At 41.5% G+C, this 20255-nt stretch overlaps 1 protein-coding gene across 1 annotated transcript in view; it reads left to right on the top strand.

Annotated features, from left to right (window-relative positions):
* Positions 1–3: 3 nt before the first annotated feature.
* GAS6 (growth arrest-specific 6) overlaps positions 4–20255 on the top strand; it is a gene marked incomplete at its 5' end in the record, with an annotated part of 40802 nt that continues 20550 nt past the window's right edge. Inside the window, 4 exons of the mRNA XM_009878688.1 lie at positions 4–99; positions 13361–13385; positions 14157–14219; positions 19738–19860. Of these exons, the coding sequence (XP_009876990.1) occupies positions 4–99; positions 13361–13385; positions 14157–14219; positions 19738–19860 (307 nt within the window). The remainder of the gene's footprint in view (positions 100–13360; positions 13386–14156; positions 14220–19737; positions 19861–20255) is intronic.

Raw genomic sequence — 20255 nt, 5'->3', positions numbered from 1 at the left:
TTCGAGGAGACCAAGCAAGGGCACCTGGAGAGGGAGTGCGTGGAGGAGCACTGCAGCAAGGAGGAGGCCCGGGAGGTGTTTGAGAACGACCCGGAGACGGTAAGGGCGCAGAGCTGCCGCCGAGATTTGGGTGGGTTGTCCGGCTTTGCCCTCCCTCCATCCATCTGCCAGCTGCCTGCACAGCGTGGGAAGCCGCTGGGAGGAGGAGGAACCAGAACCACGAGGTGAATGATTGGAAGCCACTCGGTCTGTGCAGGGGCTGTGTCAGTGTAGCCCGGTTAGAAATGCCTCCGTGAGGATGCTCTGGGCGAGTAGCCCAGCCTGCTGGCACCACCGCTGTCTCCAGAGAGTGGAAGAGCGCTTGTTCACCCTTGGTGTAAATCCATGAAGCAAGACAGTGTGACATAAAGCTGTGGCTTCTCTGTGTGGACACCTTACCACCTCTCTTTCCTTGAAGTCTCCCATCCCAGCTGTATTTAATGTTGTGGTATATGTATGTGGTAATGTTGTGGTATATGTCAGAATAGGGCTTCCTCAGAAGAAGTATGTCGTAAACACCCTTCAATCCTTTTGGGTTCTGTTCAACTTGGTCAGCATTTTGGAATCATTAGGTTCAGGACCTGTCACTGTGACAGCAGGAGAGCATGTGTAAGGGGATGTGGTACTGCTGCTCTTCTAACCCTGAGCATGGATTCACACAGTTATAGCCTGCACAGCGCACACGGAGCTGACTTTTCCAGTCTTCTCAGGGCTGACTTTCACTTTAGTCCTCTTCTCACTTTGGACAGGCTGTGGATGCAGTTGTATCTTGGCTTAGTTTTCCAGTCGCTTTACACCTCCTCTGTATGTTGTTCTGGATAGGCTGTTCTCGTTGCAGAGATTATCTGGCACTGATTTAGCAGTGGGAAGTGGATTTTCTTGGTGTTCAGACTGAATCTTGATACTGCACAGCATGTTCCTGTTAATGGTATGATGCTCTGGGGAGTAGAGAGAATAGAGTGTGTGTGCGTGTGTGTGTGTGTGTCTGTGTATGCGTACAAGGAGAGACACACCAAAGGCAAGGGAGGGACTCATCTGAGGAGCTGTTTTATGCTTCAGTTAGACAAGTCTTGACATGTGTGCTTCATTAGCAGGCTCAGCACTGGATTTACAGTGCAGTAGCTTGTTGTCACAAGGCAGTAGTAAGGATGGCAAAAACATTGTGATGATGGCTTTTTTTTTGACAATCTTTAAATTAGAGCTGAACACAGAGCACTTGCCCAGGGCAAGGGAGGGACTCATCTGAGGAGCTGTTTTATGCTTCAGTTAGACAAGTCTTGACATGTGTGCTTCATTAGCAGGCTCAGCACTGGATTTACAGTGCACTAGCTTGTTGTCACAAGGCAGTAGTAAGGATGGCAAAAACATTGTGATGATGGCTTTTTTTTGGCAATCAAATTCGAGCTGAACACAGAGCCCTTGCCCAGGCAGTGTTTAATGATACATCTTTTGTGTGTGTATGTGTAGTCATACATGCAGGCAGCAGTGCTTACTGCTGTCCTCTAAACTGGAGCTAATACAGAATATGGATAACTATAAAGTGCTGAGAGTGGCTGGCACAACTATTTCCATATTCACGTCAAATAACATAATTTTAAGCTGAGTACGAATATTCACCATATAGCAGCAAATGCAGGAGAAAAATATCCCAAATGTGATTTTGTAGCATTCTGGAAAAAAGGTGATGTGAGGTCACCAGTTTTGCTAACTGGCTTCTGGCCAAGAAAGTTGCCAAAGGCTATGCACTGATAGATCAGTTTAGAGGGTGGTAGACTGTGTGTATCGTGAGTGTTTTAACAATATTTTGTACTTACTTTGTATATTTGAGAAAATATTCAGTTCTTCTACTGTAATGAAAGTAGCAAAATAATTTTGGTTTAAGATCTTCTAATGTGTAATATAAATTCTATAAGATCCAGTCAGGCCATTTAAGCATGTTCTGCAGGACAGCGCAAGCTTTTTTGTCATTGCAAATAATTTTGGGTTTTTTTGGTGCATTTCCTTCGTTACTGCTGCTAAGACTCTAGTTCTGAAAACCTCTGAGGAAATATCACTAAGAGTAGATGAGCTTCCAGTGTCTGATCCCCTTGCTTCTTTTACTCATACTTCTATACCAAAATATTGTATTTTATAATACTTTTACATTTGCAGTGATATAAGATCCTACCTTTTCTGAGACACAAACCTCCAAAGAGCTGTGAACCTGCTTGTTATCTGCAGCATGTCCTGCTCCTTGCTGCTACTTTGCTTCAACTTGTCTGGGAAGCATGTGTGCCACCACCTATCAGGAGGATTTATGGCCCTTCTTATCCATTTTGCAATCAATGTTTGACATGAAGGCAGCAGCTGCTGTTCAGTAGCAGTTTTCTGATGTGTGGTGGCAGAGGTCATGTATGCAGACTGCTGTTACTCTACGCATTGGAAGCCTTCAGTGCTTTGTAGAGCATAGGTGACTACTCCCCCAGCAGTATCTTCAGATTTGGTAGGCAGAATATTTTCCTAATCTGCATTTTCACTTGCCTGGGTTGTTTCACATCTCCTTAATACACAACTGAGGTAATGGGAGTGTTTCTTAAACGCTAGGAAGTTATCATCCTGTCATTCCACTGATGCTGTGTTGTACCTCCTGTTGCCCTGTCCTGGTGACTGACAGAAGAAGGAAGCTAGCTGAGACAGACTTGACTCAGGGATGATGAAAACTGCTGATAAGCAATGTCTGAAGTTTGAGGAATTACGGTAACTGCATGTTTATGCTTCAGCATATTGTCAGGCTGCAGCTGATCCATGTTGGTTAAGTGAGGACTTTTTATTGACAAGAGAAATGTAGATATTGCTGTTGACAGATGATAATTCTTTGTTGTTTAGGAAGGCTGAATTTTTTATCTCTCCTTACTGAACCGAGTCACAGGGATTAACTACTTAGGTCACAGCAGAAGGAAAGAACTACAGCACCTTTTGTCCTGAGCTGAGTCCCGTGGCTAACCTTGTGTTGGGCAAGCCATGAGGAACATATTCATGTGCTGCTGCTCTGTGCTGTTGCATCTCCCGGGTTTTGTGCTTTAAAGCACTAGATGAGTGTGAATGTAGCCATTTGGCTGTTCACTGTCCTTTGGGAGCAATGGTCTTGCAGCCTTGACAACTGGAGGTTAGAGATTAGTTAATAACTTGTTTCTTCTCCATTTGACCTCATGAAAGGCTTGCAATATAAGCACAAAGGCATGGTCTCTCTTCCCTGTTCCCCTTCCTCAGACAATCTAATGAAATATATGAGTCTTCCTTACAAACCCTGCCATTCTTAACTTTCCTATGGTTATGTGAGTGGAATATCAAGGCTTAATTTCAAGACCTATGGTTTAAAGATGTGATAGGAAATTGCATTAACTGATTCATTCAGGGAGCTCGAGAAGTTCAGCAAGGCTGTAGCGTAGCTTGCATGATGCTTCCCAGGTGAAACCATGGCTTGATCCAGCCAGTTATAACATCTAGCCAAGAATAACATTTTACGGAAAGATTCCTATTTACTGGACAGACTAGTAAACAGAAATTAAATGTCATGCACCTGTACCAGAGCACCCTTTTTCCATGCCTTCCGTTGTTTCAGTGATCAGTTTTCCAAAGCAACATCTGCAGGCAGTCGGCAGAAGATACACATTCTCTGAAACCTGAATGAGGGTGTTGCCACATGTGTGATTACTTACATCAACTGCTAAGAATAGTGTATTAGGAGGGGCTAAATAACCATTCATGTGCATGCCAGTGCAGCTTTTGTCTTTTATGTTACGGAAAATACTAATATCAACTTGCTCAGACTGGAGGAAGGAAGATCAAATGAAACATTTTTAGATTGGGTTTTGGGGTTTTTTAAGAGGCAGAACGAAACTCAGTCTGTGCCATTTGTATGACTATACATAGTGAAAACAAGTGTGTGCCTGGATTAATGAGTCTTGCAGCCTAACCTTTTCATTATAACATCCTCAGATATTACTGCAGATTTCTGGTATTGTTCCTTTTTTATAATTTCATTTATGCCAGAGGTACTGAACAGGAAAATGATAAGATAAGAAGGTGGGAAAAAATAAGGATGGAAAACATGTTCATAGGAGGTATGAGAGCTGTTTCTAAATGTGATCTATAAAAAAGATATGGTAGGTGTGATAGATGACATGAAGTTGCAAAATATCTTGGATATAGAGATAAGAAAGTTATCTTACCTAAAATGTTGATGAGGCCTTATAAAAAGCAGTACTGCAGAAGTATTTGACCTTGGTATGCAGTCAAGGTATTACAGCTCGTTAACTGACTGATAAACTGCTCTGGAATTTGGTTGACCTGTTCTAAAAATGTGGTCATCCAAGCATGTAAAACAAAGGCCAGAAGGGACTGTAGCTGTTGATGTTCTTGGAAACGTTGGATTTCACTAAAGAATAAATACAGAAAAAAAAAGTGTCCTTGTGCAAGGAGTTTCTCTGTTTTGAAAGACTCAGCACAGGGGAGGTGTTTGAATGCAGCCTCTTACCACATGCTACCGTAGTTGATGGGTGCAGCATCTGTCACTGCACGACTTGCGTGTAGTTGTGACTGCTGAAGAATTTCTGTTCTTCCTGCAGGTCACCACAGAAATTGCTATGCTGAGAACTTTGGAAGGTGTTAGGTTCACCAGAAATGCTGACATAGGTCAGCCTGGCCACCCATGTTTACTGTTTATGTACTTGTTTACATGTCAAAGTAGTAGCTGGTTTTCATGCGTGTGCAGAGTGAACGTCTGACATCACTGGTTTCCACATGAAAAAAGGTTCTCTTGCTTTTCAGAGGGATTTTCATCCAAACTCCTATTAAAGTATGTGACTTGTCAGATAGACAAAACACTGGCAGAGAATCACAGAGTAACTCGGGCTGAAAGGGTCTCAGAAGGACTCTCTCTAGTCCACTCATCTAGTCCAGTCTTCTACTCCTGGCAAAAGCAGCAGTGAAAACAGACCACGCTTTTCGGGCTTTTTGCAATCATGTCTTGAAAATTACTGATCCTAGCAAAGCATCCAGCTATGTCAGCATTCTTTCTGCTAGGCCGTGTTTATCAAGAAACAGATGAAGCAATATATAGGGTGTGATATTGGTCAGTTTAGTTGTGTTTCACAGTGTTACTGGCTCATTGGTTTTATATTTTTTTAATAAAAATTATTGCGACATGATCATATTAACACTTATGGGCTTGGAGTCATCCTAACTTTATGCTGATCTTTTAGAAGGAGTGCTTGGCAGACAATATTTAGGTCTTATTTCTAAGAATAACAGAATAGACAAACATTTGTAAATACTAATCAGGAAAGCATGAAGGCATGTATGGGGGAGGAGAGGAGTTGCTGGGAGTGTTAAGCAGTATAAAATTTCTTTGAGTAATTTAGTGAATGTTGTGTAGTCTAGACATGAAAAATACTGATACCATCTTTAAATACAAATGTCATCATCCCTACATAGACTATTCCTTTCTAGATCCAGGCAAAAATATGGATTTGCTTGCACTGAAAATGCTTCTCAATATACCAGTTTGTTATGGCATTTTGGCGTAATGTGGAGGGAGGGCTAGATTTGTTGCTGGCATCTTACTTCTGCAGGATTCATCTGAGAGAAGGCAAGAGTTAATGGAGAACTCTGTAAATGGAAGGATGGCTTCCTAGGCACAGTGGTACCTCCTTAACAGATTCTGAGAAAGGAAGTAGAAGGAGATTTAGACTTTTGTCCAGGAATGGCTTACAGGAGGGAAGAAGAAAATAGAGAAGTTTGAGTGCCCAAATGTATACCACAGCAGCATCCCTGTTTCCTGCTGGGATGAGATCTGGGTGAGCACCAATTGTTCTCCCCCTCCCTTTCTTCATTTTTCCTGCACTTTCTTAAAAACAAAACACAGGATGGGAGAGAGTCATACCAAATTCCAGTGGGTCTGGAAGGCGAGCAGAATAGGCAAGCCTATTCTGTCCATGCTTCCTGCACCGCAATTTGTGCAACTGTATGGACTGTTCTAAGTAACCAATCTAAAGAAGAGTAGTCTAGAGAGAAAAAATGACCATTCTGCAGCTGGATCAGTTCATTGGTCCAGTTCATCACACAGCTTCACAGAAGGTTGCACCAGCACAGTGGAGAGGACAGCATGGGTTTAGGATGGGAAGGCCAGATGCCAGGGAAGAAGCAGAAAGGCTCATCACAGCTCACGCTGTCAAAAAAGTGAGTGAACAGCCAAGCTCTGGAAAATCTGATTGAAGATTTTCAGCAGATCTCCCTTCTGTGTCTGTACCTTCATCACTGTTAAGACCTGCTGTTCTAGAGGGTCTCCATGACTCTTGGGAAGTTTCCTTATTTATTGTTTTGGGGTTTTTTTTTCCTATTTCATTGAACACCAGCAGTGGGACCCAGAGGAAGAGCAAAATTAGATATTAAGGAGGATACCCAGGGAGGGGCTCAAGTGGTGGTGTTGTCTTCACTCAGTACACCGGGACAGAAGGCTGCATAAATGAAGGGGTAAAAGGAGAATGGGTCATTCTTGCACTTGTACAAAAGCATGTGCAGATGGAGAGCTACCACATTTGGCTGGCTTCTGGAACAGGGAGTCCTAGTTCTATTCCAGAAAACATTTAGGACAGGAACAGAGAAGCAAAAGTTACTTAGTTATTAAAATAATGAACAGGGAAGTAGGAGATCAGATGCTGATAGGAGGGTCTCATGTTGTCTCAGATGTCACTTCCCTGTTCCCTGTCCACTCTGGGGCCAAATCTAGCGGTGTCTTAAAGTAGCTGACCACTTTTATTGTGTGTTGCGACCTCTGCAGGTAAAGAAAATCCTAAGAAATCATTAGATTACAGGAAGCAGAAAAATACAGTATTTCTTTGCTTCAGTAGATAAAATGTTACACCACCTGTAAGAGAGAACACAAACACCTAAATCATGTTGGATGGGATATATAATCTGTTCTGTTTTAAAAACAGCTTTAAATAATTGCAGATGACACAATATACAATGTTGAAAGGAGACAGCCTTTTACTTATGCTAGGTGTATTGTCAGATCCTAGTTTGCTTACTTTGACTAAAGTTTCTAAGTGAGTATTAGTTTAACCATACACACAAGTATTGTAACTATTGCAGAAAGTAAGGGTTCAAAGAAGCAGCATCAGGTGAAGATGTATTTGTCAAATTGAGATACTCTTTTCACATTGCACATTATTACAGCTGGAGGGAAAGTAGCTTTTCAATCCTGAAGCAGTGGCTGGAGGAAACTCTTGGTGATGGGATTGCATTACGAGTAACTTAAAAGCATATGTGACCAACTCATTGGAATCATTCTACAAATTATTTTTTGGGGAATATTTGGCCCTTGGCACCAGTTACATCCATTTCACACTGTTATTGTCCTATCCAACCCTGCCTCAAACTGCATATAGAAATCATCTCTCTGTGCCCCCTACATCTTCACAAATGTAAAGTGTTTATGTTTTGCTTGGCTGTGACATAAAGGAAATATTGTTTCTTCTTTTCTTTCCTTTAATTGCCTTTTTTCCCCTGTAATTGTGCATTCTAATCGTTGGTGGGTTTTTCCTCATTGCAGAGCAGCATATTTTGCTGAAGTGACACACCAGTAAGCTGTTGGGAAATAGTCCTACCCCTCAGAAGAGGGCAGTGGAAGCTATGACAATAGATACTTTTTGTTTCCAGCCTTAAGGATACTGCAGAGATGAAATAGGGTGATGCTGGAGAGGATGGTCTTTAATGCTTCTTGTTTGGAAAGATCAACATCTTGGTGGAAGGGGTGGTCGCAGTCTTTGTGCGCCAAAATATCTGGACAGCGTGAAGTGGATGCTTGCAAATGGACACAAAATCTAAAAGCTACCCTAAGTCACTGTCTCTTTGGTGGTAGGAGATGAGTCTTGGAGGTTGCATTTGTGTTGTAGCATGACCTCGTTGCTCCTCTAAAGCCTCACTTGCCAAATCGTGGAGAGAAGTACTCCTTGTTTATTGCATGCAGAATGCAGATTGCCCCAAAGGAAAAAGGGAAGCAAACTAACCTGGCTGAGTGTAGGGTTCCTCACAATGAGAAGGAAAGCTGGTGCAAGCAACATGGCTTGATTTGAGCATAACTCCTAACTATAGCATATTTAAAATTCTGAATTGCAGAACTGTTTAATTACGTCGCTTGGGAGAAAGGCCTAATCATTCAGCATGAGATTTGCTGTGCATCAAAAGCCTAGGGCTAAGTTTTTAAAAATACAGAGATCTCTTGAGCATTAATAAAATCTGCATTCTCAGGTTATAACAGTTAAACACCTTCCAGACACTAAGTGATAGCGATTTATGGTTGGTAGAGGCCATTTCTTTGCAAGGGTAGTGCAGGCCCACAGTGTGGAAACATGAAGTGCATGTGTAAACGAAGAGGTCGGGCTATGCCCAAGACAAACATTCAGTTGTTAAGGAAAGAGGAAAAGGGAGAGTCATTATGTGGAAATGAGAAAAGGGCATGCTGTGGGAGGTGTTGCTCTCTAAAAGGTAACTAGCAGGTAACTGAGAAAGAAAGCGCTTTTTAGAAATTACAACTGCTAACACAACTCTGTGAGATCCTCCAGTGTTAGCCCTGCTGCAGTCAGAGTCACAGGGCGATTGAGGTTGACGGGCACCTCTGGAGGTCGTCTGGTCCCACCCCTCTGCTCAAGCTACCAAGAGCCAGTTCCCCAAGACCATGAACAGTCCTTCTGTAACTACATCTTTTATCTGTTGCCGCTACAGTTCAAACATGGTTTTGATTAGATTCAGTGTTGATCACCCTTACCTGGTCTAGTACTCAAGCAAAACAAACAGAAGCAGTTGGCAAGCCCTTTTGGCTGATGTTTCCAGTGTTGCCACTTAATTTAAGCAACAGTGAGAACATTTTCCTGATGCAGACAGGGTCATTGTTATGTTTTCAGAAGGGCTATTTTTATACAGTGACTCATGTTAACGCCTGGTCTGATTTGGTGTTCTTCCATCTTCTCTAAAAATGCAGCAGGACTTATGCATATACCAGTATAATTTCACTAATTTCTGGATTTTACCACTGAGGGAGACTTTGGTCATAGAGTTGAAAATAGGTGGTGAACCCAGTCACGTTGTAGGTTTCCTTTGGTAGGGAAGCTTACGTAGGTACTTCTACACCTTCAACTCCACAGCCCTGCTGTGAGTTCTTACCTTCACATTGCTGTTGTCCTTAGTTGTTTCAATGCAAGGTGTTATGGGGGTGGCTCCATGGAAACTGTTCTTAACTACTTCACTGCAGCCATTAGCATTTGGAAGAAAAAATAAATACAAAAATTAACAATCTGGAGTCTTAGAGAAGTATTTGTTTGGGTTGGGTTTTTTGAGGATACTTTTAAACTTATGCTCTCTTTTCACTTTATATATCCACACCAAGTGTTGTAGAGGCTGTGTTGTAAGGGGAGGAATTATCTCTGGGTGTAGGTGGCAGAGGAGCTTCTTAACTCCATGAAAAAGTGTTTGATGTCACTCTACCCTGAAATAAAAGCAGGCACTCTTAGGATTTGCACTACTGTTGCAGAAACTAATAATTGTGTATCAAAAGGCTTGCTTCTAGCATGTACATGTGTACATGTGAAAGGAGTGAGGGCTGTAGAGGTTAAATCTTTTCTGTTAAAGCACAGCTCTGTCTTCTGAGCAGTGAGGGAAATCTCTCCTGAACTGAGCTGAAATAAGCAAGCCAGGGCCTACTTGGAGGGACTGGCCTCATGCCGTACTTCCCGCTTCACCGAAAGGGAGGAGGCTTGTAGATGTGAGGCACATCCCAGGCTCTCCTGTTTCATGGAATCATAGAATCGTAGAATGGCATAGGCTGGAAGGGACCTTAGAGATCATCTCCCTCTTCTTCTGAGATCTATGCTGAGCTGTGCTTCTGGTGGCACGTGATGCATGGTGTGTAACTCACGCTACGTGCCGCTCCGCAGGCTACGGATGTCCTGGTGCCAGGACCTTGACTGTTGAAGCTTCTGGTCTCCCAGTCATATGGGTTGATACATGGGAACCAGACAGACAGGTGGTCGGTTGGGTCACCAAAAGGAGGAGTGGAAATACGTCAAGGTTTTCTCAGTAAGAGCAGGCACAGAGGTTGGAATTGTTGAAATCAGATTCTTGAAGACTGGTCGTTGGTAGAGGTTGGTGCTTCTTGCATGCACTGGGATGTTACTCCTGGACAGTTCAGTTAGAAAGCTTGGTGAGCTCAGTGATTGTACAGCAGCCTATCCGGAGAATGCTTATGTCCAACCTGTATTTGTTTATAGCTTTTTATTTAAAAAGTACATTACTATTGCTTTTATTTTCATCAGGAACTAAGAAAGCGAATCCAAAAGGAAAGGAGCTGACAATATTAAAATGTTGACTTCTTTTACCAGAGTCCAAGCTGAAAATTTAACACTTACTATAATTCTGTGGTGACTTTTGCTACCGTGGTGGTCACAGTTAAATAACCTCCTGCATTTTGATCCTGTGAATACTGGGTGGCTTTCTGAATGGTGAGTTGTTTGGTGAGCCTGAAATTGAAGGTGACTAGTTGAGAAATCAGCAAAGTAGTAACAGAATCTTTGCTAAATCCTTTTTAGCAAACCTCAAAGCATTTCTCCTGGCATTTTTACTGGATGCTGAAAATACAGTTGAAGATTTCTGATAGAGGGAAGATGAGTCTCAGACTTCTAACAGGGATCTGACCCTCTATAAGGTTTTCATCTTCCCTGATATCTGTGGGTCCTTAAGACTTAGTACAGCGCAAAAGTTTGAAAAGACGTTGTGGAGTTGAGCGCTCACATGAGAAATAATTCATATCTTTTTGTGCAAAGTAGGCATAACCTGAATTTTTAGCTGGGAAAACTCCTCATCAGTGTTTTTTCAAAAGAAATTGCTACTTTCAGTTTAAGCACATTCTTTTTCTCAAGGTTGAAGATCATTTGTCCTTCACTCTTGGCTGAATAGAAATACATTGTCATTGTATTTCCAGAAGCCTGTTGTAAGGAAAGTTGATTATGAAGGAAAACGAAAAGTTAATCATACAAGAATGAGTAATGTTAGCTTTATTTTAGAGTGGTACTATCAATGGGTCCTGCAGGCCCGGAGAGGTGCTACTGGTCAGGAAGTAGTTTTGTGTAACCTGAGTAAATGAGGAAGGTAGGTTAAATTTAAATCACTTACCTCTGTTACGTACCTTGTGAAATGAAGCTTGTGGTGGTATAGTGCCTTGGAATTTCATTCTTCTGCTGCTCAACTGTCATTGAATCAAAATACAGTCAGTTTTCATTTAGAAAGTTATTTGTGCAATAAAAATAACTAGTTACCTTAATTTTTCATTCAAAAGTAGCTCTACAACTTTTCTAGCACTTAACTCATTTGTCCGAGATCAAGGAGAAAATGAAATTTCATGCCTTTGCCATCACTGACTTGGAGCAATTAGGCTGGTGGCCATGAATTTGAAAGCTCCTATTTCTTGTCCTGTGAGTGCAGAAAAAGTTATTCTTGCCAGTGTCTGGATTATCCTATTGCTGGTCTGCACATTCTTTTGACATATATTGAATAAAGAGGAAAAAATGAGTAAAATGTTTGCAATATTTCATCACATGCCTCTATCTTTTTCTCCTCAGGTGCTGGCTGAACTTCAGTTTGTGGTTTATAACACAGCTGGGCACTCATCTGAATGCTTAGACTATTTAGATTTACATTTATTTTGACTGTATTTTTTTGGCTTTTCTTTTCTGAAACTAAACTTTTTTTTAAAAAAGAAAAAGAAGGAGGGAGTGGGGACTGTAGTGAGTTCTGAGCTCCTCATTCAGTTTGTTAACCTGAAGAGGTGCTCAGCTCCAAAAGATGCCAAGCCTATTACCCTCATGTCAGAATTGAAAATTAGAGTAAGTGTAAGCTACTTCTTCTTCTTCTTTGTTGATGCTCACATGATTTAGGCTGAATATTTACATGACACATTTCAGTAACTGGAGCATATTTGCCAGAAGCATATTTGATTTTTTCTGGTGAATGGCAGCAATGCAATTGATTGTGTTAGACAGTCCAGGTCAAACTGAATCGTGGTGTGTGCCTGCCTCTATTGTTTGTACATGCCTGTATATGCATGACCTTATTAAAATATCTGTAGTAAGAGAAGAGAAAATAGTTTCTTATCTTGCACATTGTACAGACCAGTTAATTTTTTAGAGTACAGGATGTTTACTGTCCCAGTCTCACTGCAGATAGAGCTGCATGAAAATTGCTCATGTTGTATGAAAGAGAATTATACTACGCATATGCCTTCATAATTAGCCCCAATTACAATTTTAACAACACTTAAACTGGGGACTTATACATGATGAAATCTAGTATGAAGTGAGGTTGGAAAATACCACTTTTTCCTGGCAATGAATTTTTGTCTTTCTTTAAGAATGTGGTTTAATGATTATCTTAGGCCAATCTCCCACTCTCCCGTGCAGCACAGCTGCAGTTTTTTGCTGTTCCTCTGTGCTGGTGCAAGCAATCATTCGACTGGCAAGGTCTCACCAGGCTGAATATTTTTCTAACATCAAAGGTTAGATCCACATCACATCAGCAAACTGCTGCTCTCACTGTAAGGCTACAATTTGTTGACAAAGGGTAGGGAACAGTCACTCATGACCACGTACCAGACTGCTTTCTGCAGTCTGATATTAGACTGATGAGCATCAATTTCCCCCTCATTAGCCCATCTTTGTTATTCCTTTCTTTGGGCAGACCATCTCCATGATGCAATATGTGGCATGGGTGGTATGGTGATGGGTGCTCTTAGAGTTGTAGGGTGCTCATTGTAAGAGCAAAAGGTACCCTTTTATTTTGGAGGTTGTGGTGTTAGGCTGCTGCCTGCATTCTGCATCAGCAAGAGGGGCCTCTGAGGAGGCACTGGGTGACTAAATAATCCTGTATTTTCGCTCTGGGGTTTTGTCTTTAGATTCCTTCTCTTCCTTTGCCTACCTCATGCTATCATCAGCACCTTTATCTCTTGGTTAGTGGGTAAGTGGCTTCACGCTCACTCAGTGCCACTGACCAGGTCAGCTGTTCTCCAATAATACCTTGAGACTGGGGCTAATGTTTGTTTCCTTTTCAAAAGACACAAAGCATGTGTGATACTGGGATGCTTCTGGCTCTGAATAAGAAGAAATTAGGATGTTCGTGTCTGGACCCTGTTAAACAACTGCCACTAAACTAACAGCAGCTCTTAAAAAGTGTGACAATAGAAGCTAATATTATCCAATAAATCTTTGCCTTTTTTTTTTTCTCTCTCCTACAGGAATATTTTTACCCGAAATACTTAGGTGAGTTGCAGCTTTTACTTTGTTTTGTGGCAGTGCTGGTATGTGGTGCCTAACACTGGAGCTTGTCACAGCTGAAGTCTCTGCTAAGGAAAATGACAGAAATCTGACTGCAATAAACGTGCATTGCTAACCTTTAAGACAGACTGTGCATTCCTTATGTGATTTTGAGGTGTATATTTTACTTATGTATAGATTTGCACACAGAGATCCTTTATGTGTCTTCTGCATGTTAAAATGTTACATTTATGTCTATAGTTAGCAATATTAGTAAATAATTTGAAGTCTTCTACCTTCCCCCATTTTAATTAACTTAGCTATTAACTAATCTTTTTCTTTTTTAAAAAATGTGCCTTTACTGATCTAACCACTGACTTATTCTATTGACTGTATCATAGTCATGACATCATACCATTTTCTATTTGTGCTTAATATGTTGTACTTAAGATTCCAAATGTCAACAGTTTGATAGAACTCCATGTGCTTTTAAGATTGTTTAAAAGAAATTTAGTAGGTCAAATGCTTTTAGAATCATAGTAGCATCTGATTAAGCGATCATCCTTTTCAGATGGCTTATAACTACTGTATATAAGAGCTAAAAAGTTTTAATGAACTTAGGAATTTTAAGACAAGAGATTATAAAATTGCATAGATTTTGCGTCCACCCTCCAAAGCCTTACTTAATGAATCAGCAGGCCAGGTATCATTTTATGTGCTTTGAACAGCTGCCATATCATCATTATTATAATAACAATTTTATTTTCTGTTCTTCAGCTTGTATTCAGAAATATGGGTCGCCATATACAAGAAGTCCAGATTTCCTTACGTGCGTTCATAGTAAGCATTTTTGTTTTGCATATTGTAGTTATATGTTCTCTCATTCTACCTGAAGGACTGGGACCAGCTCAGCCATCTCCATTTTCATTAGTATTTTAGTACTGGTCTTCCTGTTCTCTAGGCTTGAGACACCATATCTCTTGTCTTATCTGAGCAGCAAAATACGACCTTTTCCCTTTTATAATCTGTTGCCATCTCGCTGTCATGTTTCAGTGCTTTGGTATTTTATGATGCAAGACGTTTCTTTCCCACCAGTTTCCCAAGGTCTGAATAATCTGAGAAGCAAGAGGGACAAGAAATAGGATTTACCATAAGGTTGTACACCATGCTTGGCCTTTCCATTTTCTTTTCTCTTGAATGCTAACTTTTGCTCACCCCTGTTAAAGAATCTTAAAAAAAGCTTAAAGTCAGACCCAGGCTTGTGTCAGGCTTCTTTACACTAAGGAGATCAGTTTCACACATCACATGACTGTGCTTTAAGTATTGCAACCTTTAAAAATTTAAATCCATTTGGAAGTCAAACATATCTGTGTAGAGGAGGAAGGGGTATTTGTTCATCATTAATGCTAGAGATCAGAATTTAATGAACTCTTCCAACACCTTCCCAGCTCTCTCTTGAAGCTTAACAGTGCTAAAAGTATAAAGCTGCATAGATATTCCAAATATGTTCTGGGAGTAGATCAGTTCAGATGAGAAGAAAATCACATGTATGTACATTCGTTTTATTTTTTACCCCTGCCAGCTACTTCAAAGTGGGACGTGAGGCTGAATGCTTCCTTTTGCTTACGTGTGTTACACAGGAAAGAGGCAGGAGTTTCTACTGAAAATGGTGTTATCAGCTGGGAGCGCTTGATCCAAACAGCTAATCAGTGTTTCGGAAATGCAAGTCTGAAGGGTAGTGATGAAAAAATAAAAACTGAATAATTGTTTTTAGGGATTTTTGCCCACTGCAGATGCAGTGGTTTGGAAATAAAATTATAATATCTTCCCACATTAAAATATTGAAATATTTTTTTTATGGCTGAGTTTTGGCTAGCCATTGTTAATTCACAGGAGAAGTAATGGAGAAGGAGCCTGAAACGCGCGCTTGGAAGAATGACAGGCTTTGTGCTTGGCCGGTTTCAGTGTGCCTCTTAATTTTTCCCAGATGCTGCCAAAAGGCTGTGTAGCTCTTTGGGGTTGTGCCTGCAAGATGCATTTAAATTTTGTTTCTTAACTGTCTTTCTCCTTTCAAAACGAGATAGTTGAAAGCTCTTTTAATCTGATGTTCAAAGACACTGCACAACCAGAGGGCTGGAGGGTGATTAACTAGACTAGTTTATACCAGAAATAAGGTGCAAATTTTAGCTGTGACAGTGACTAGACAGCTTAGCAGAGTATTTGAGGATTCTCACTTTCATAAATCTTCAGATTGGGCTTCCAGGTAGGATTCAGCTCTGGATTCAGAGAGGTGGATGTAGGCATTTCTAGTATAGGTGCCTATCCCAGTCAGCAGAGAATTAATCTGCAGCCAGTGGTTCCAGAGGGGTTCCACTGACCAAACTCTGCTGTGGGCAGAGCTGAATCACACTACGGACTCCGTGTGTCACCCGGACCAGATCTCTGCTGACTGCAGGGAGAATTTAAGACAATTGGCTTTACAGATAGATGCTTACCCTTACACACAGATCCCTGTACTTTGGTCTGCAGGTATGAATCTTTTTCTAAAAGAGATCCTGTAGGCCAGCTAGGAATTGTGGATTTGGTTCTGCACAAGTTTGGGAAATGCTACAGGAAATGAAGCTGCATGTGGCCTTAAAAAACACAGTGGGATTTTTGTTAGGTCATGTGTGTCTGCTTTTTAATAGTAAGTGTCATAATCTTCACAACCTAGCATTTTCCCAATGAAGTTTTAATTTGCACCATTTTGTAAACATAAAAAAATTAATTTGCAGTACAGAGTAATGAACTGGAAGAAGCAGTTAGTGTACTTAGGTAAAGTCTTGTTTCCATGCAGACTTTGAAAATGAAACTGGAATTTCTATTCTCTTTCTGCACTTTGGACCTATGTACATGCTATCTGATGTAGTTCAAAGCACACAAAACGTTGTGCTCTTCATTACTTTTAAAAGCTTTGCTAAAATCTGCCATGTAAGTTAATGGAAACCGAAGCTCCATTTTCTCTTGCAATGGTTTGCATGAGGAGCACTTTCTATGAAGCTAACGGAATTACACAGCTGTGAAGGATACACCAGATAGGTCACACATAACCCTGTTGGCTTGTTTTGCCTGTCAAGCAACTTTGATGACTCTGCCATGTCTCGGAGGCTTAGTTTGTGCTGCTTCAAAAAAAATGAGGCTTGACTTACGATACCTAAACCATTCTGTTTACCATATACAAATTCTGGTGTGTCTAGGAAAAGAAATGTGCTGATCAGAGCTGCTCTGCCTTAACCTGGCCTCTCCTTCCCTGACTCCTCCACCTCCAGCACTGTGTCAACTGGGCAGCGATTTACTGGGAGGTGTTCTGGCAGGTGGATGTTGAGGCAGCTCATGTAGCTGTGTTTTCTTTTGTGTGGCCTGGCCTGTACCTTGGCCATGGCTTTGCCCCAGCTCTGCGCAGCTGAATTGGTGAGGAAGAAAGAGGAAGGAAGAAGAGGCCTTGTTTGCAGTGAGTGGATGGTTATCGCTGTGAGTGCTTTTCCTGTAGAGATTTCCCAGGAAATAGCTTCTGAGCATCAAGATGACATACTGAAAATCAGTATTTCTTTGGCCAAGTCACACTCCTTTCCTGACCAGCCCTCTGGCTCTCTCCTCCCTCTGTTCCACAATGGAACACCTTGCTGAGGCTCAAGATAAAAGCTTATCTTCTCAAGGGCATAGCCCTAGCTAGAGGGTGAAGCTGTGCTCATTGCAGAGGAGAACCTGAAGTGAGAGAGTGGATGGAACCACTGTGTTTGGGTGTGTTTTGGTAAAGGTGGATGAAATGCAAATTATTTCAGCTGAGGAGATCTGTGATCCTTTATGACATTTTATAGAGATCCTTTCTTTGCTTAATCTGTTTTGTCTTGCCTGATTAAGCCCACTATGTTTAATGACAGCCATTGCCAGTCGTCTGCTCATTTCTGGCATCTGTTAGTCCTCTTCAAAAGAACAGTGGAATCTTTATTATGGAATCTTTATTATAAAAATATGCATAGTGGACAAGTGTAATTGTCATATTATTTGTCCCCCTGAAGTCTTCTCTTTTCGAGACTGAACAATCCCAGCTCCCACAGCCTGTCCTCGTAGCAGAGGTGCTCCAGCCCCTGGATCATCTTTGTGTCCCTCCTCTGAACATGCTCCAACAGATCCACGTCCCTCTTATGGTGGGGGCACCAGAACTGGACGCAGTGTTTGAGGTGGGGTCTCATAAGAGCAGAGTAAAGGGGGAGAATCACCTCTCTTGATCTGCTGGCTACGCTTCTCTTGATACATCCTAGGATGCGGTTGGCCTTCTGGGCTGCTCATCTATCAACACCCCTAAATCCTTCTCTTCAGGGCTACTCTTAACCCACTCTGTGCCCAGTTTGTATTTGTGCCTGGGACTAGCCCAGCCCAGGTGCAGGACCTTGCATTTTGACTTGTTGAAGCTCATGCAGTTTGCACTGACCCATTTCTCAAGCCTATCAAGGTCCCTCTGGATGGCATCCCTTCAGGGTTGCCCAGAGGAAGCTAAGAAGAGAAATGAAGAAGCAGTATAATGCTGGCAAAAGCAGGAATTAATCCAATTCTTAACTTCTCTCAATTTGAGAAGTTTGATGGAGCTCCCAATCTACAAACAGTTCCTCTCCTTACATGCTTCCTTGCCATCAATTCACAAGTCATGTTTCAGAATTTAGTGAAGAGTCTGAACTAGATGTTCATCCACTGAGCACTTTTTGCTCTGCCAATCTAGCACTACAGACCAAACTTGGTCTGCAGAGGGCTGTTGCTGATCAGGTGCTCTAAATGTACCCAACTGTCCACTTTTTGTAAGCTCTTTCTTTTGTCTGGACTGAACTGTGTTTCTGCTCAGTTGTAAGAACGAGCTGCCAAGATTGCAGATGGCATTGTTAATGGTAGTAGTTCCTCTTTTAAAGACTGTAAGGTGCAGTTCCTGTGTCGTGCACTGAAAAAATTAAGCAGAATCATTGCTTTATAGCTGTGCCACCCCCTCTCTGGGGGCACTGATGGTCAGGCACAAAAAGCTGCGATGTATGTTCATCAGAAGAGAAGTCATGTCACAGGACTTCCTTTTCCAATGTGTTCAATGCACTGGTGAACCCAGAGGACTGACCTTGTGACTATACATTCATTCAGGGTTGCTAAGGCTCTGTTCCAGTTCAAATGTTCTCTGTAGAAGTTGGCATCCATGGCAGACTGGACTGTAAGTGAAGTTCTCCCAAGTGTAGAAGGTCCACAGAAGAGCCCTGTCTCTCCTGAACACCACTGCTGGGAGGGGGTATGTAAACAGAAAGGTCCTTTGACTAGGTGAGCTTTGCAGTCTACGGAATGAGCTTCTGCACTGCTCCTTCTGGTTAAGATAATGGAAACAGTTAACGCAATTTTTTTTTTCGAAAATCACTGATCTAGAACACCAATGTAACAGGTTGCTACTACGTGGTAACTGCCAACTCTTTTTTTTTTTTTTTTGTGGAGACAATGGTATTTTCTCATCCTTCCTTTAGTTACCTCTGCAAAGCATTGTCCCAGGGTGTTTTGCAGATAGGTGGGTCGGTGAATTTGGACAGGTGACTTCCACTGGTTGAGCAATTACATAGTACTTTGACATTCATTCCTCTAATCCTCTCCAAAGTATGGTGACTACTCTCTTGCTGCTTTCCTACAGAGAAAATCCATTGCCAGCTATTGGAACTTGGCTTAAAAATCAGTGACAGGCTTTACTCTGTGTTTGCCCCACAGGAACATTGTGCTATTTGTACAGTGGATTAGTGGCTTGTTATTCTTACACTGTTAACACATCATTATTTCTTTCTTATCCTCATTCTACATAACAGAAAACCTGAAGTTAGCTTTGACAAAAATTTCAGATATAAACCTTTGCTTGCCATAAATCTATCATCCCTGGTAAGATCCTCAGCTGAACTACCAAAAGTAATTTAAAAGAGTACCCACCTGTCCTTGAATACTTTAATTTCTATCTGCTTTCTATTTCTGCCAAAATTAGAGAGAGTAGAATTAACTTCCTTAAAAATTAGCTACTTTGGGTTGTTTCTTTCACTATGTGTCCTTCAGATAGGGGGGTGATAGCTTACTCCCTTTTGCAACGAAATGAATGCCGCTGCATGTGCTCTGCAAAATTCCTGGCACAGCTTGTTCGGCATGTGAGCACTAAGAACTGGCTCCCAGTTTTGCCAGGTGTCAGTATTTCTGATAGTGATTCCCCATTGCTGTTTAAGCTTCTTGTCTTTTAATGAGAGTGAAACAGCTGATGGTCAGTGACTTCAATGTGTTGTTCTGTTTTGGTTTTGGTTATTTTATTCCTCATATAAATCAGATTTGCCAAACCAGTGTTCTCCCGATCCTTGTCACAAAGAGGGGACCGTCAAATGCGAAGATCTCAAAGGGGACTTCTATTGTGAATGCAAGCGTGGCTGGCAGGGAAAAACATGTGAAAAAGGTAATTGGGTTTGATTATCTTTTATACTCCTAAGAAAGATGTATTGGGTTTTGCTATATTCTCAAATCATCACTGATAACGCACTGCACAATTCAAAAGTCACCAAATTGAACCTGGATTACACACTGCTTGTGTTTTTAACCCTTCTGTGAATCAGATGACTCCTTCATGTAAATGTTTTATATTTTGATGGATCTCAGCTTGGTCTTGGCAATGTAATCTAAAAAGTTATGTTCCAACTTTCTGTCTCACTCCTCTGAAAGGGGAAGCAGAGATAGAATTGCAATGGCTTTTCAAGCAGAACTGCCACAACTGCTGCTGTGAACCCTGATGGAGCAGATCATAGACTGCAGAGCCAGAGAAGCTGGCCCATCTCGCTTTCTAGCACCCCTGCA

The sequence above is a fragment of the Apaloderma vittatum genome, unplaced genomic scaffold, assembly GCF_000703405.1.
Source record: "Apaloderma vittatum isolate BGI_N311 unplaced genomic scaffold, ASM70340v1 scaffold30151, whole genome shotgun sequence".
Lineage (NCBI taxonomy): Eukaryota > Metazoa > Chordata > Aves > Trogoniformes > Trogonidae > Apaloderma > Apaloderma vittatum.
This window is presented reverse-complemented; position numbering and strand designations above follow the sequence as displayed.